The sequence below is a fragment of the Photinus pyralis genome, unplaced genomic scaffold (assembly GCF_008802855.1).
Source record: "Photinus pyralis isolate 1611_PpyrPB1 unplaced genomic scaffold, Ppyr1.3 Ppyr1.4_LG1, whole genome shotgun sequence".
Taxonomy (NCBI): domain Eukaryota; kingdom Metazoa; phylum Arthropoda; class Insecta; order Coleoptera; family Lampyridae; genus Photinus; species Photinus pyralis.
The window spans coordinates 66,328,832-66,344,531 of NW_022170249.1; the positions used below are offsets into that span (position 1 = coordinate 66,328,832).

The 15,700-nt window shown below is 34.8% G+C and overlaps 1 protein-coding gene and 3 long non-coding RNA genes across 4 annotated transcripts; 2 read left to right on the forward strand and 2 right to left on the reverse strand.

The window, feature by feature from the left end:
* Positions 1-1,170: 1,170 nt before the first annotated feature.
* Positions 1,171-2,150, reverse strand: LOC116159275. Its single transcript, XR_004142934.1, has 3 exons — positions 2,040-2,150; positions 1,403-1,446; positions 1,171-1,352 (listed from the first exon to the last, which is right to left on the reverse strand). It is a non-coding gene; the product is annotated as an uncharacterized LOC116159275 (long non-coding RNA).
* A 1,944-nt stretch (positions 2,151-4,094) lies between these two features.
* LOC116159276 lies at positions 4,095-4,546 on the reverse strand. Its single transcript, XR_004142935.1, has 3 exons — positions 4,388-4,546; positions 4,287-4,330; positions 4,095-4,234 (listed from the first exon to the last, which is right to left on the reverse strand). It is a non-coding gene; the product is annotated as an uncharacterized LOC116159276 (long non-coding RNA).
* Positions 4,547-8,437: 3,891 nt separating this feature from the next.
* On the forward strand, positions 8,438-8,932 carry LOC116159277. The gene is made up of 3 exons (XR_004142936.1): positions 8,438-8,658; positions 8,736-8,794; positions 8,844-8,932. It is a non-coding gene; the product is annotated as an uncharacterized LOC116159277 (long non-coding RNA).
* Positions 8,933-14,548: 5,616 nt separating this feature from the next.
* On the forward strand, positions 14,549-15,522 carry LOC116182038. The gene is made up of 3 exons (XM_031502527.1): positions 14,549-14,802; positions 14,929-15,032; positions 15,082-15,522. Exons 1-3 carry the CDS (start codon positions 14,742-14,744, stop codon positions 15,382-15,384), a joined length of 468 nt encoding a protein of 155 aa, XP_031358387.1. The 5' UTR covers positions 14,549-14,741; the 3' UTR covers positions 15,385-15,522.
* Positions 15,523-15,700: the final 178 nt, after the last annotated feature.

The following is a 15,700-nucleotide window of genomic DNA, read 5'->3' on the forward strand; positions in this document are numbered from 1 at the left end:
TCGATTGCGAACAACATTCTTTGGCCAATTATTCCAGAACATTCAGCGGTCAATTCATGGTAGAGGTTGTATGCTGTTAAACGTCGTTGTCAGATAGATAAACGCTTCAAAATCCTGTACCACAGTGTTCTTCACAATTATATTGCAAAAGGGCTACATGGCCAGTGTGATAGCACTCGTGGACATCATTCAACAACACTTGCGTGAGAAGAAGAAGAGTAAAAACCCTTTAAGAAGGGCATTAAAAACATGCGTCTTTATCAAATTGAGTATTGAAGGCCCTTTGATGTACTCTACAGTTTTCTAGACTCCTTAACAGCACAAAAACACAAAAAAAGTTCCAATAAGACCCTCTAGGGGTGTCTGTGTTATATCAAAAGCGACAAAGATGAGTCTTTTGGAGTCTTCGTGAGCTTTTAAGAGGACTACAAATAGTTTGTAAAGACGTTCCTTTTAAGAGAATTTAGGAGCTTTCAGGAGGTTAATTTCAAAACCCCTTTCGAGTCGTTGGCTGACACTCAAAGGCGTTGAGGGTTCTTAAGGTCCTTAAGACCTTTTATTAACCTTCAAACGTATTTAATTCCTTTTAAAACTTTTACGAGCTATGAAGATATTTAAGTGCGTTTAAGGATCTTAGTTGTGTTTCCAACAGTTTCTGAGACGTTTAAAAGGCCTTAGAGACTCTACAAAATTCTTTCTTCAATGAGTTTTTAAAGGTTTTCAAGAATCCCGATGGAATTATTCCGGTGTCTTGCCTGTCCAGTGTGGAGGTTCTAATGCATAAAATCGGAAATGCTCACCCTTGATACATAATATGTAGATGACGTATAAGCATTGTTTTCCATCAAAAGACGTAGAGCTCATTGTACTTCCCATAAAAAATACACTTAAACAAATACGAAGAATCGCATACGATTTTCAGTAGGGGAATTTTTGGCACTCGGTCCGCATTAGGGAACGCGGCTTTTAATCAGGCTCGTATTCAATAGCACCATTGCATAAGTACCTATATAATTAGATGCTTATTCAATGATAGCACTGATCCTTGAACTTGTGGAAATCGAATGGCGAAGGTTTGTCATCGCTGTTTTCCTTTGTTGTTGACGAGGAACAGACCGTCGGACGGACAAAAGAATCACATAAGGGGAATGTCTTTCGAAAAATCAACAATGAAATTGCAGCACGTTTATTAGTATATCACCAAAATTAAGCAATCAACAATTGATATGTATTAGAAATGTGTTTGTATGTGCAAATTATTGAAACGAATTCTTCTTCTTTTGTGGTTTTAAATGTCTTTTGCTTTCAAAATGGCCACCATCTTCCCAATCCATGTCATTGGGGAAAGCATCCTAAATGAAAAAAGTAAGTGTAAATTAGTTTATGATTACAGATAAATTACCTGATCAACGTCTGATTCATCAGCGTCGTATTCACACGATACTCCTAAAACATAAAAGTAGGTTAGATATTGTTCAATTCACTTCATTGTATCAATAACGTTTGAGCGTTGAGTGAAGGAATCGAGATCTGCTCAATGAAGAATTAAATATTCTCAGTATTCTAACTGTGCAAAGGTAGCGTGATAATTAGTTTCTTAATTAGAAACTTTAAATGTTTCTGTTTGCTCTTAGGGGATTATTACTTCACTCAACGGTTTTAGCATCTACAATAAGTCAGGGTTGCATCTATGCCATGGATTTGCTTATAAAATATGCTATAATGATATAATGTGAAAATGATGGTTTTGAAACTTACAGCTGGCGACTTATAGAAATGTTAGCACACAACTTCGACTCATACTTTAAAATTTCGACTCATAACTCAAAAGTTTAGCGAAAATATTTCGAGTTTTAACTCGAAATTTTACGGTAAACCTTAGTTTTATAATATAATTCTACATTTTCCAGTTAAAAGTGTAAGTTTTTGAGATAAAATTTCAAGTTGTATCTTGAAGTTTTAGGTTTAAATTTCGATTTTATGTCAAAGTTTTACCTACTTATACAATTATAGGCATTCGTAGTAATTTGAGATCATACCTGATAGTGATATTAGGCACAACACTACCGCCAAAGACAAAATTATGAGAGTTAGTTTAGTCATCTTGATGAGTCAATTTGCTTACTGAAGACTGTAGGCGAGTCCGCGATTTTTATTTGATTTTTATCTCCAGGCGGGTGGTTTTGGGCCGATACCCTATTGTGCGTAATTAGCTTGTGGTGTGTTTAGTAAATTAATTTTTAGATACGGTCTGTAGGTAATCATTTCAGACATAAGTAATTGGTAATTGATCTGATTGACCGCGACGCTATTCCGGTTGTTTTTTGTACAGGATGTAGGTAGGAATACTCAACTAATTCGGCTCTGTATGTGTACTTGGTCTTGAATTGTTGGCAGTCAGGTACCTTAAGCATTATTTTTTATTTCTGTCAGATTGAAAAGGTCAATCTACGGCTAGTAAATGGGGAACAGACTACTAGATGCAACGATATAGCAATTGTAATTAAGGCTGGAAATACATGTAACATACTGGGTGAGTGCTTCGAATGTTGAGTGTTGCGATCTCAGAAAATAGCTTCGAGCTCATAAGTGCTAATGGACTCTTGTTTTGTTTCTAATATTTCTATCCATGTGTTATTTCGTAAAAAAGAAAGTTATAATAGGTAATTAGGTAGTGTGCAAGATTATGTATGATACGATGTTGTCATATTAAAAATACGTTCTTAACAGTTTACTAATGCAAATTGGAAATGTTTATGTCACTATTTTTGCTCATTTAATTGTCGTTCTGTTTGCGGATTTATAAGTAGTACTCGTACACCTAGGACCCATTTTCATGCTCTAGTTGAATCTATCAGATAAGTTTTACTGAAACAGAAAAAGCGTCCCTTTGTGATTTATTTCGATAAAATTCAACTAAAATTTACATCAACTGCCTGCTATCATTTGCGAATGGATATGACACTTAACCACTTCCGTAATTTAAATGTTCTCAAATGTGTCGGTTGATAAGCCTTTGAAGAGGTCTACATATTCGAAAGTATGTTGGAGTAAACGCTGTATATACAGGAAATACTAATTCGTAAAAATTGACCAAAAGGTATTGAACCAAAAAATATATATTGCATAGTTCAACATTGCTAACCAAGATTTAAGTTTATCGGAGAGTCAGAAAATGGTGTATTCGAGAAAATCTGTCCTATTATTGTAAAATGGCTGAAACAAATGAGCCCAAAGGAAATATCCTAGCAAGTTGTGGTCTTTGGGCTTATTTGTTTCAACCGTTTTACAATAGGACAGATTTTCGCAAATCATTGTAATAGTTATTTACATAAAAGTCAGGAAAATGAGACATTCCCGGCGGGGAAATATTGAAGTACGAAGTACTTTAACTGCCGAGTTTTGTATTAAGTTGCACTCGAAATCGTATTTTAATATAAAATGTCAATTTTCATATACTTAGCACTTTTGATTAATGCCAATCTGCCAGTGATGATAGGAGTCATTACAGACATTACCAATGTGGCAGGTGCCGCCAGCAAAGCAACAGGCGACAGGAAAAATAGTATAAGGTAAAGTTTTACTCCCTTTATCATGGAAACTAAAATTTAAAATATCCTGAAATAAAGTAGGCATGAAAATGACGGTTACCTTAAATTTCATTCCTATTTTATGTCAGGAAATTAAGTTTCCATCACAGTGGTAGTAACACTTTACCTGTCTACTTTTTCTGTCGCCTGTTACTTTACCAGACTCCTGTCAAAACTGACACATTAATATTAACAAAAAGTCTTACATGATTAGAAATTTTATGTCTTGAACGATTTCTGGAAAAATCTAATAGACTAATTGACTCGGAAATTAAAGCACTGGGGACCTCGTACTTCAATATTTCCTCCTCCGTAATGATCCTGACTTTTATTTACTAAGTCGGGATGTATCGAACTACTATCACTTTACTTTTTTTCAAATGCTGAAGATGCTAGTTTGCTGATCGAATTGCATTTTTAAGGTCATCAATAATTGTATAATCCATAAATGCTTGTTTGCTGAAAGTAATCATCCCGTAGGTATACGTGATTCAAAAACGACTATAAAATTGCGAACATATTTATTAGTATACCATTAAAATTGATAATCAGTGAAAAGAATTTTTCTTCTTTTGGGGTTGTATTGATCGTTTGCGCCTCTCGTAGCCGTCCTCTAGGAAGTTGGAGTGGTCTTCAAAGGTGCCCTAATTCAAATAGGAATAAACAGTAAGAATTATTTGAATTGGATCATCCTACCTTGGACTGTCCTGGTCCACTGACGCGATGATCACACCATACCCCTACAACACAAAGACATCACCTATCAGTTTTGCGGTCTTAATACCTTCGAGCCGTACCTGACATAGTTGCTAAAAACAACACTATTGTCAAAGACAACACCATTAGGCTTAGTTTAGTCATCGTAGTAACTCAAAAGCGCACTGAAGCTGAATGAAAGCTCGTGAGTTTTACACGGTTTTTATCTACATCGGTGTGGTGTCGCACTGATATTTTATACGGTATGTGGGTTGCGCATTTGACAAGCTGGTTGTTTAGATATGGTTTGTAGTGACCTAAATGTGCAAATAATTGGAAGTTTCTAATTCAAATTGCGTAAAGTTACAAGAGATGCTATTTAACGACATTAACGCATAAAAAAACATGCAGATTTACAACAATTTTTCACCTTGGTCGGCATAATGAAAAATGGAGTTTAATCAGTTCATTTCGATTAAAATATTTTAGGCATATTTAACTTAAAGGTCTATTTTTAAAATCGCATTTAGGACCCCCCGATGAAGTTGTCAAGTTTGCACGTTTTTCGGTTTTTCAATGTGACTATTCTTAATTTTTGGGTTTTAAAAATTAACATAGGAAACCAATTTTCTAAAAACGCATTCTTTGCTCTATATAAAACACTAACACTGTATTTGTTCTTATACGGGAGTTAAATGATAAGACAAGTGTGGAATTGTACCTACATTTCGAATACGAAATTTATCTCAGCCAAAACTGATGTTATATGACAAAACTTTCTACTTTTTGGATAATGCGATAACGAAGATAGCTTCAGCCTCGGCTTCAGCTCTGGAAAGCTTTAAAGATGATGGCCGACGGAAAACGAATGCCACATTAATAGGGAACGAAGGTCTAACGTTTCTGATGGTATCACTGAGCATATAACCGCATTATGTTGTCTGTCAGAGGCAAATCACGCAGTTTGGAAACCTTAAGGTACGCGTTCACTGATGCGGAGCGGATGTAACGGACGCGCAGTAAATACACTTTATTTCATACGATCTAGTAATCGCCGCTTTCCCAGACCTATTTGAGTCTGGTAAATCGTATTTTACCAGACTGAAAATTTTTACCAGACTGGAAATGTTGCCTATCAACATCAACTGACGTCCATATAAACCTGTATATTAATGTGTCAAATTACTGTCAGATCAATCAAATCAAGTGATCGACTTTTGCTTTTATTTGAATGCGTACAACATTCTAATCAAAAATTGTATGGCATTTTAATAAGAAAAAGAGCAGTATGAAATAAAATGTTTTACTTTATTTGTTTGTTAAATCAGTTAACGTTACTCGTTTCGAAATTCCTGCCTCAGCTACGCTTCGGCAGTAAACATCTCACTCGTTAACGTAAACCTTGATTTACCATACTCATATGTAAATAACTATTACCTTAATGTAAGTGCGCGTTACGTTCAAGTGAACGCCTCTTTATATATCATTTAACAACATTTTCCACTTCGTTTCAGTGAACGCTTACCTTTAGGCCAATAACGCACTAGGCAGCTTCGATGCCGTAGCCAGTCGCAACAGCTAATTCCACACACGATTGCTTATTCGCGCTGATTCAAGTGTAGGATTGCTTACCGCAGCCAGGTTGCCTAGTCCGCTACTGGCCTTAGACCGACATTACTACTACTACCCCCCGGTCTTACTTGACTACCAAAATACTGAAAGCTGTATTTACACATACTTCTGGTGTCGTATCTTTGTCCAAGACTGTTTGGACTTACTTCACAGTACGAGTAGGAATATTTCCACCTTTGCAAAAGTGCACTTTTACGCTCCTTATATGTCTGTCTGTCTGTCTATCTGTCTGAGTCACAAAGGCGCCGGAACTACACCACTTACAGACTTGGTATTGGTGTAATTCGATCAGAAATTAAAAACTATTTCATGTTTGTATTCTCGTTAAGGCATGAAATGTCCATAAGGGCTATTAAAATCGAAAAATCAAATTTGAAAGTGCACTCTTCGCCTCTTGCTCGCAAGCGGCTTAACGAATTTTTTGCGTTTTTCCCATTATGTTTCTCATCAGTATAATAAAGTTAATCCAAAAATCGACTGCACCAAAATTTCTCGGGAAAACACTTTTTCTTATTAATTTTGGTGCGTAGAATCCAAAACAATTCATACTTTTTCGATCAGACTTCTCAATCAAAAGTTACAGACTAGAAACCAATTTCGAAAGAAAATTCAAAGGGCTGTAACTTTTGAACTAGTAGCCCAATCTTGGAACTGTTTGAAATTATGAATTCTACAGGCCACATTCTATAAGAAAATTTTTTTCCCGGGTCGATCTGAGACAATTTTTTTTCTGGGCTTCCTTTTTTACCAAAAATCAGGATACACACATACCTATTGGTTTCGAATATGTATATAAAATTAAAAAGTTCAAAAATCATGATATATTTGCAACAATAAGCTATAATAATCAATATAATTCAGTTTTGTTGTACTTATACTGCCATATTGTATTGGCCCAACCCTCAAAATCACTCATGATTATAAGTGGTATAGAATTCACCTATAAACCTCACCAAAATTGCGAGCCACATACACATACGCATAACGCACTGAACTGACTGTCGACTGAACAAAAACCGCATACAATATACAATACAGAGCTTTTAATCATTTAATGCAACCTTTGCAAAGGTATTTAAATATCTAAGATCATATTTAATACAATATTATTATAGTGAGAATAATTTTGATTAGACATATTCATATTGTACAGCGTCTGTTAAGGTTTGTTTGATTTAATAATAGCTTCTCGTACTGATTACAATATAATTTTTACTATATGATTTTAACAATCCATTTTTCTCCGTGCAATTACGCACTGGGTATCGATGCAAAACAACCCGTACGGAGATAACAGTCGAATAAAAATTACGGCCTGTCTACAGGTAGCTTCAGTCTGCTAAGTGGCTCAACAAGAATTAAGATGGCTAAACAAACATTCATTAGTTTTTGGCGTTAGTGATGTGCTTCATATCTATATCACGTACCATCTCATGAGTCATGAATCGTATACTAAAAAGCATTATATAGAGAAAACTTATGGTACAAATAGTTGGAAGGTACCTATACAATTAGACACTCATGACAAAAGAAAAGTAGAAGGCCCATTACACCATTATCATAGTAAATGTATTTCATTCACAATCATATACATGTAATATGGCAAATGCCAACTGTTTTGAAGTTTGGAAGTGATTATTTCTTTCATGTAGTAAAAGCATTAGAATTGCTATGGTTACTGTCCATATTTCAACGATTAATTTGCAAACGTCAAAATTTTACCGCGGTTAAAAATGTATCAAAATTTTGTCGCTTCTGATTATATTTCTTTCAAATATCAGAGATACAGACGACCACAAACTTGCTGTTGCATAGATACCAAACTGTCACTGCGAACAAGTCTACCTAATGCGCTAATTTTGAATGCACTTATCTCTTGTGCAGTGTCCACTTTTGGCGCAAATTCTTTCGCAAATGTTGTAACCGCTGTGAATATTTTTATTCAGGAAATAATCATGCCGAATACCCCGCGTGCTAAAAAATAGCCTGATTAAATTTTGTCGTTTTTCTTCAAATTGTTTTGCTATAAGCAGAAGTATTCGGGATTTTGTTACGTGGCAAATTCACTCGACGTACCTACTTCTAATATATAACGTTATTTATTTTGAAAAATGACAGCCATAAATGGGATATTATAAAAATAAATGTAAATATAAATGTGGATTATTATAGGATAGTGGGGAGGGCGGCTCCATCTTCATAGGAATATGTACGTCCAAGCAAAACACTTGACGATAACGTCAAAATTTAATCGGCTATTTTTATTTTTGACACTGGTGGAATTTGTTATACTACCTCGTTAAGTCAGATTGTGAATAAACTTGGTTGGGATCCCCCACGATCGGTTCGTTAATAGTAATAGATAATCATTAGAACCTCAAAAGAAGAAGATCTGGTTTTAATAAATTTCCCATGGAAAAATTACCAACTGTTCATTGCGTAAAGAGTGATAGATACACTAATATATCATATGCTGCAGTCTGTTGGGTATTTTTTTAATTCGTTACTTAGGATTTTGGGTCTTAAATAAAAAGGAAGTGGGCAGCTTCCTGATAAAGTTCCATATCATTCACATTTGATTAGGTGGTTTTCGTTGTATAAGATAGCTGCGAAAAGAAAAAAATATTTCCTGTCTGCATTTGCATGCTAATTGCAGACGTTTGAAGTTTAATCCCGTAATCAAAGATGAAGTTTGTGATTTTCTTTGTGATTTTACTCGGTTTCGTATTCACCAATACAGGTATCTACCTATACAAAATCAAAAATAATTATTATTGACGATAGCGTATTAATCTGACAATTCTGTTGTTGAAATAGAAGCCGAGGATGATGCGATCAGAAGGTCTGTGATAGGATTCATGCGGCAAGATGAAAAGGTAATCCAACCAATAAAATATATCATTGCGAAATATGCATTTTTTGTAGAGGAATCAGAGTATCCCCAATTTCAAGAATGGAAGAGTGAAGATATATGAACGATGACATTTTTATTTTTTTTTTAATTAAATGAGGATTTTGTTCATGTGCATAGACTTGTTCTAAGTATTTCAATAAAGCTCAAGATAATATTATAGTCCATTCCTTTAGGAGAAAAGGTTCTAGTATTTCGAACCCATAAAAAATCAAAATATGTTTTTTTATTCAACGCAAAAAAAGGCACAGTTATGTGCTAGGTACGAAAACTGCACTAGTGCCTCATGTTCAGGCATGCAATATTTATGATTGTAGTTTCATAAATTATTGTTCCAAACTATCATACAGTGCCATTATAATACCGAGGAGATTATCGGACCGACGGACAAACGAGAAATCATGATAATGCGATTGGTTTTAATTCGCTAAAAACGTGTTTTCACAGTTAACTACTCTTTAAATATTTGGAAAATTGATGTTTAATTTTTTTGACGTTAACCAATTGAGCTATAAGCTTTATGATTTGTTCAGTTGTTAATAAAATAATTCAAAAATTTACATAAATGAATCAACTACAAACAAGTGTAGGTATATCTACAATGTTTGCCAGAGCGTAAAATTTATATCTTCTATTTATAAGCGGCGTCTCCTAGACCTCCGTCTACCTAATAACAATTGGCATATTTATAGAAATCGTCACACAACCTTGTATATTTTAGAAACACCACAAACGATAATTGAGTGAGAGTAACTTTTGTAATTTTATAAATGGGCAATAAAAAGAACGACGTTAGATTTTTTTGATTGTAGAAAAGTAGATTGGCTAAGTCTTTGTTCAATAGCACTTGATGACAGGAAACAAGACGAAACTATGTATAGTAACTTTCATCATCATAACAATGCTGCTTGGAAAAAGTCAATTTTCCATTGCCGCATGTCATTTATGAAAAATCCCTTTTGCTATGATTTTCTTTGATATGCTTGATCTTATATTGTAGAAATCAGAAACATCTCAACGTGCTCAGTAAAGATTTATATCGTTAAACAATCTGGAAGGAAAGAAGTGTGCTTTCAGTCGTAACAAAAATTTACATAGTATAAGAAGTTAAACTTTATAATACGCTATAATTTTATGCTCATTTTCATCTTGTTCATTACTCATTTCATATGGACAACAATGTAAGTGCGCGTAATTTAAAAACTGTTGACAGTACCGACAAGCACATGTGTTTGATAGATTCACTACTTTGCAGAGGATGTTACATATACTCGGAATTTTACAGTCGTGTAATGACGTCATTTTCGTGGGAAAAAACGTATGTCCAATTAAATTTATTTGTTGCTAAGTAACTGACTACTGGTGTCTAATTACCTGTATGACTTTTACTATACAGTGGTGTACATAATATTTTAGCATTTTTTGATAATAATTAGGTCAATTTCCACAAGAAATCTATAGGTCTTAATAAAAGAAGAAGTCCTAATTAACTGACTGACTGACTGAGATATCAACGCACAGCCTAAACGACTGAAGATATCGAAGATAAATTTTTAACATGTTAAAAAATGCGAATAGTTCATATTTTTTGCGAGCGAAACCGCGATCGATAAAATGTTAGTATTTCAAAAAAGGTCATTTACTCACTAATGATTTTAATAACTTGCTCAACTAACATATAAGTAATATTAACATATTTTTGTTTTTAAATAAATAAAGATTAACAAAACGAAAATCACAGAATATTATTTAGGAATCAATACTCCCGAAAAGACCCAAAAAGTAATTAGCAGATGAGTACATAAAAATTCAAAGACCCACTATCCAAACCACATCTACACAAGAAAAAATTGCACTACCTTCATGAATAGTTGGAAAATCAAAATCGTAAAACAAAAATATACCAATGCCAATTTATTGCGTTGTAATGGTCACAGTATTAGAAGAAAATTAGTCGCCCTCGTCCGTATCGTCAGAGTCAAAATCAAAGTATTCGTCGTCAGTAAGGTCGTCATCTGCGTCTGTAGTGATAACAAGAGGTGGGATGTCAGAAGCATCACAAACTTGTACTGCTCCCCAAGCCTCTTGTATTACTTTGTCCGTATGGTTTACGTATTTCTCCCAATTATCCCTAGAAATCTCCCCGATAACCCTTTCCCATGTTGCCAAAACCTCTTGTGGTGATCCCTTAAAATTTGCAATGTACTGATCGTATTTTCGTTTACACTGGGACCACACCATTTCAATCGCATTAAATTGGCAGTGGTATGGCGGTAACCGTAAAATTTTATGTCCTAAAGGCTTAACATATTCATCAAGGTAGTACTTTTTCTCTTTGGGGCAGTTTGCGCTGACAATGCTCCATATTTGATCCTTCATTGCCTTTTCTGGATAGCCGATATTTTTTTCCCCTTACCATTCTATCATTGTCATTTTACATTAGTTAAACAAGGATAGACAAAAATGACGTCATTACAAGACTGTAAAATTCCGAGTTTAGACACACATCACATACTTTGGAAATGTCCCGCTCGCATATGCGTCCCGCGCTAGTCCAACTGAGAAGGGCCCTATTGGAGGCATGGACATTAGACATGGCTACGAATAGGACCGCTTCCTCTTCCAGCATCCTTAGGTCATCTCACGAGTGGGATGGTTTGAGTGACTTTGCGGGATCGGACGTCTCTAGTCAGGGAGGTAGTAAAAAGGACCCGAATGTGTGGCCCAAGTACGTGTGGAGCTAACCCATCCTCTTATCGTAATACAGAATCAGATATAAAAACAAATTTGCAGCAATTAAAACAAGCGGATGGCATTTAGGGCATTAGAGTCGCTAATGTTCATTTTACAAATTCTGATGCTTCCAGCATGTATACGCACGGAAGAGCAAGAAGGGTTTCTTTAATGAATATTTGTTTATATCATTCTCGAAAACTTAGATTGGACATAATCCGAATTGCTCTTTCTTGGATTATGAAAATTCTTATCGCAGAAGTCAAATCTTAGGAGCTTACTAGCACTTTTCCAAAGCATTCTAGAGGTCCTTTACATCTTTCGTAAGCGTCTGTTGTGTCCTCTACAGCACTATTACAGAGTATTTTGTCTTTCTCTGGGAGCATTTTGGATCATTTTCAAAGGTTTTCTAAACCTTTCCCGCATTGTTCCAGACCATTTACAAATCTTTTTCTACAATTGATATCCAAGGTAGGCATTTGCGCTCGTACCTATTTGACAACGCAAACGTCATCTTTTTCGAGGAATGTCACTTTGTCTCTTATAAGCGTCAATATAAAAAAAACGCTCGCTCTCTCAATTATTAACTATACAAATATGCATTGCTCAGAGTATCCAATGACAAGGAGTAAATGACATCTTTCATTTGGGCATAAGATTAAAATAATCTATGATTTGAGTGAAGAATTTAAAATTTTGGAAATATGTGAACTGCTCGATTGTAGAAAAAAATCTTGTGTGTAATTCGAGCGCAAATTAATTGTCGATTTCAAGAGATTGTCGCGCGACAACTTTCTCTTTCAATCGACAATATAATTATATCATTTTATGTCATACTAACCTATCATAACACATTTTATGTCTGTGATACGCGGGCATAAAGTATCACCATAGTAACTCATTTATACTTAATGACAAAACAAACAAATATTTGCAGGTCATTGAAAATTAACAACGTCAATTATTAAATGTCAATACCTACTAAATCACAAAATTGGCCTTATTTCGAATAGTTTCTGGAACTTCTTTCTCATTTACGATGAATTCAATTATTTAAAATTACGTTTGACGTTTGGATGGTTTCAATTAACCACGCATACTCGATCAAACATAATGAATTATTTTGTAAACGAATTTTGACGAAGAAAACTATTTGTAAAACATAAAATTGTGTATGTACCAAGGGCATAAACTGATGTTTTTACTCTCGGGCGACTAAAAAGCTCTCGGGCCATAGGCCCTCGAGCTTTTTAACTCATCCCCCTCGAGAATATAAACATGACTATTATGCCCTTAATACATAAATAATTATTGCGCTCTATTACAATCCCTATCTAGGAGCTTTTTAGGATTTCTTACTTTCCTAGCACTGGAAAGTACATAGAAGTTCTAAAAAGGTACAGGAAATGCGAAAGGTGTATTTTCTTGTATTTTTTAATTATTGAAGCATTTGTACATGTCTACATCTGCGTACCGTTCTATACGTGCTTAATGTCTTAATATGTTTAAACTCATTTTCATCTTAGTAGAAGGCAAGTAGTAGGTACCTATCTGTATAATATTCAAGTCAACAAAAGAGCGGTTGAAGACATTTTAACCAAATTTCTCAGTACCAGAGGACCTAAAAGAATGAAAGAACTGACGTTAGCTAAGTTTTTGGGTAATTATGTTTAGGATTATAGAATTTTGGAGGAGTGATGAGTGTGATGACTAAATTGGAACCGACATATACCCATAACAACAGCGGTTAGGTGTTATTTTACTATTTGTTTTCAAGAAGAAAATTGAAGAATACATTTTGGCCAAATTAATGCTTCAATATCCACTATACCAAAAAAATGTAACATTTAACCTCTTGAAGATTATGTAATTCGACTATATTGCTATATGAATATATGGTATTGCGATTAGTTATGTGTTGTTTTAAAAATAGTTAAGTTAATAATCTCATCTTTCAACTTAACGAAAACTTCCGGGAACGATAAATAACTTCGGGGATTTCTCATAGCGATCCAATGCTTTTTTTAGATCGGTATTGTATTGATTCTGATTCCATGTACGTGATTAATATTATCAGAAGACATCATAGGTCACCATTTTGGCAATATCATTAGATGGGAAAAGGTTTTCCTTATTACAATACTTTTTTTTTAAATTTTTACATGGTGGTGCATTTTTCTATCACCACCTTTGACAACGATACGTTTTATCAATGTAGGTTAGCGTAAAAATTAGTCATTTCGCCTACTAGTACGTATAGTAGTCGTTCGTAAAACCATTTTTGAATGAGTTGAAAGTACCTACCTACCTCCTAAGTGTTGTTCGCTTCGTTTGTATAACAAATACATTGTTATTTTTTAGTAGCAGCCGAGCGAACAAATGTGTAGGTATACTCTTGGTACGATTACCCCTCCCTTCGCTTTGCATGAAAGGATTCGATTTCAATCTTTTCAAAATGTTTGCGCAGATTAGCTGAATGATTATTATTTTTGCGCAAAGGTTTCTGGATTAACTACGCTATCGTCGACAAAGTCGATGCTTCCAAGTTTGTAACATGTAAATAGAGTCAGGCAATTTCTTGAGAATAAATAATAATCAAGACTGTATAAAAAGGCATAGTGGGAAGTATTCATTCAATTCTCACGTTGTTATCGCCAATGCATCTTTGGTTACCACTAATTTAGACATCAGGGTTGAAATTGTCCCTCTCGTCTCGGTCATCAGCAAGAAAAGTGTGACAGTGGCCCTACATCTCCTCTTCATTTGAGTCAATAAAGAAAGGTATTCCAATACCTCGAAAAGTTTACTCTCAGAAAATAGTGTCGCCATCGTTACATTAATGAGTAATCGTAAAATCTCATTCCCAACAATTTCCTTCGGCATTCCTGCGTAGCGTTATAATGAAAATGTGTTCTAATATTAGAATACATCTAAAAATATTCCAAATCGTCTCGCAGGTTATACCGGTGCTTCCTTACGTTTCCCATATCTGAGTTCAAACCGGACGAAGTCAGACCTCACAAACTTACCAAATCCGTACATTTATTTAGTTTCAAATGTGATAAGTGATAGAGGATATACTGCGTTATGTATAGAACTTCCTTTACTATTTATCCTTCTATAAAAAGTGAGGCGAAGTAACTATTTGTTAGTGCAATAAAACTATTGAAGCCAACAAGATGAATTTTTTTGCATTTATCTTATTGGCATTAACATTGTTATTTTATACAGTGCAAACGGGTAAGCGTGTTTTTCTTAAACGCTTAGCATTTTCAAAATTTTGATTTTTCTCTGAGAAAGATGTTGGAGATCCTATCAACAGCTTTCACAAATTGAAAAGTGACCTCACTTCGTGATTATTTTCAGAAGCGACAATATGTGCCCCATTTTCAAACTTCAAAATTGATTGTGACGATTGTCAGTGTAGCGAGGATGGCACCCAATATTCCTGCGAAGTGGGCGTTTGCGGGGTAAATTCGATATAAATCTTATTTTAATTGTGCTAACTTCTTCTCTTAGTCAGCGGTCTATTTAAATGAAAATTCGGAAGATGGAAACTCAGATCGTCGAAGCAGAGAGGCGGATGGTAACGCAGAGGTGCCCTACATTAACGACGAAATTCCTCCCCCAAGACAGGTTATAGTCGAAGATGTAAACAGTGACGATGGTGACGACACCGATGATGGAAAAGGTTACAATTTTTACATTGTTAACCAGGAAAAGGACGCCGAACCATTAGCTAACACAGGTGAAGAAGAAAATATGGATGATAATGCGGCTCCTCCAATTCCATACCGATTTAGACGAAGTTATCCCGAATAACGTCGACATTGTCAATGATGCATCCTACTGTATTGTATTAATATTTGTGATTTTTTTCTACGATTTTTTACCCCTGCTGTATTATATAACTTATTATTAGCAATTAAGTGGTTCTGTTTGAATAAATTGTTTAACATATCCTTCTATATTCTTTTCAGTTCAGATTCTCACGATAAAAAGACACAATGAAACTAGTGCGAGCACACTTTTTAATTGGCATGAATACATATCCCACAAAAAGTTGTTGTTGAGAAACACGAAAAAAGAACTTTTACATTGACATAACAAGAGCACTTTATTAGAGGCACCTGTATGG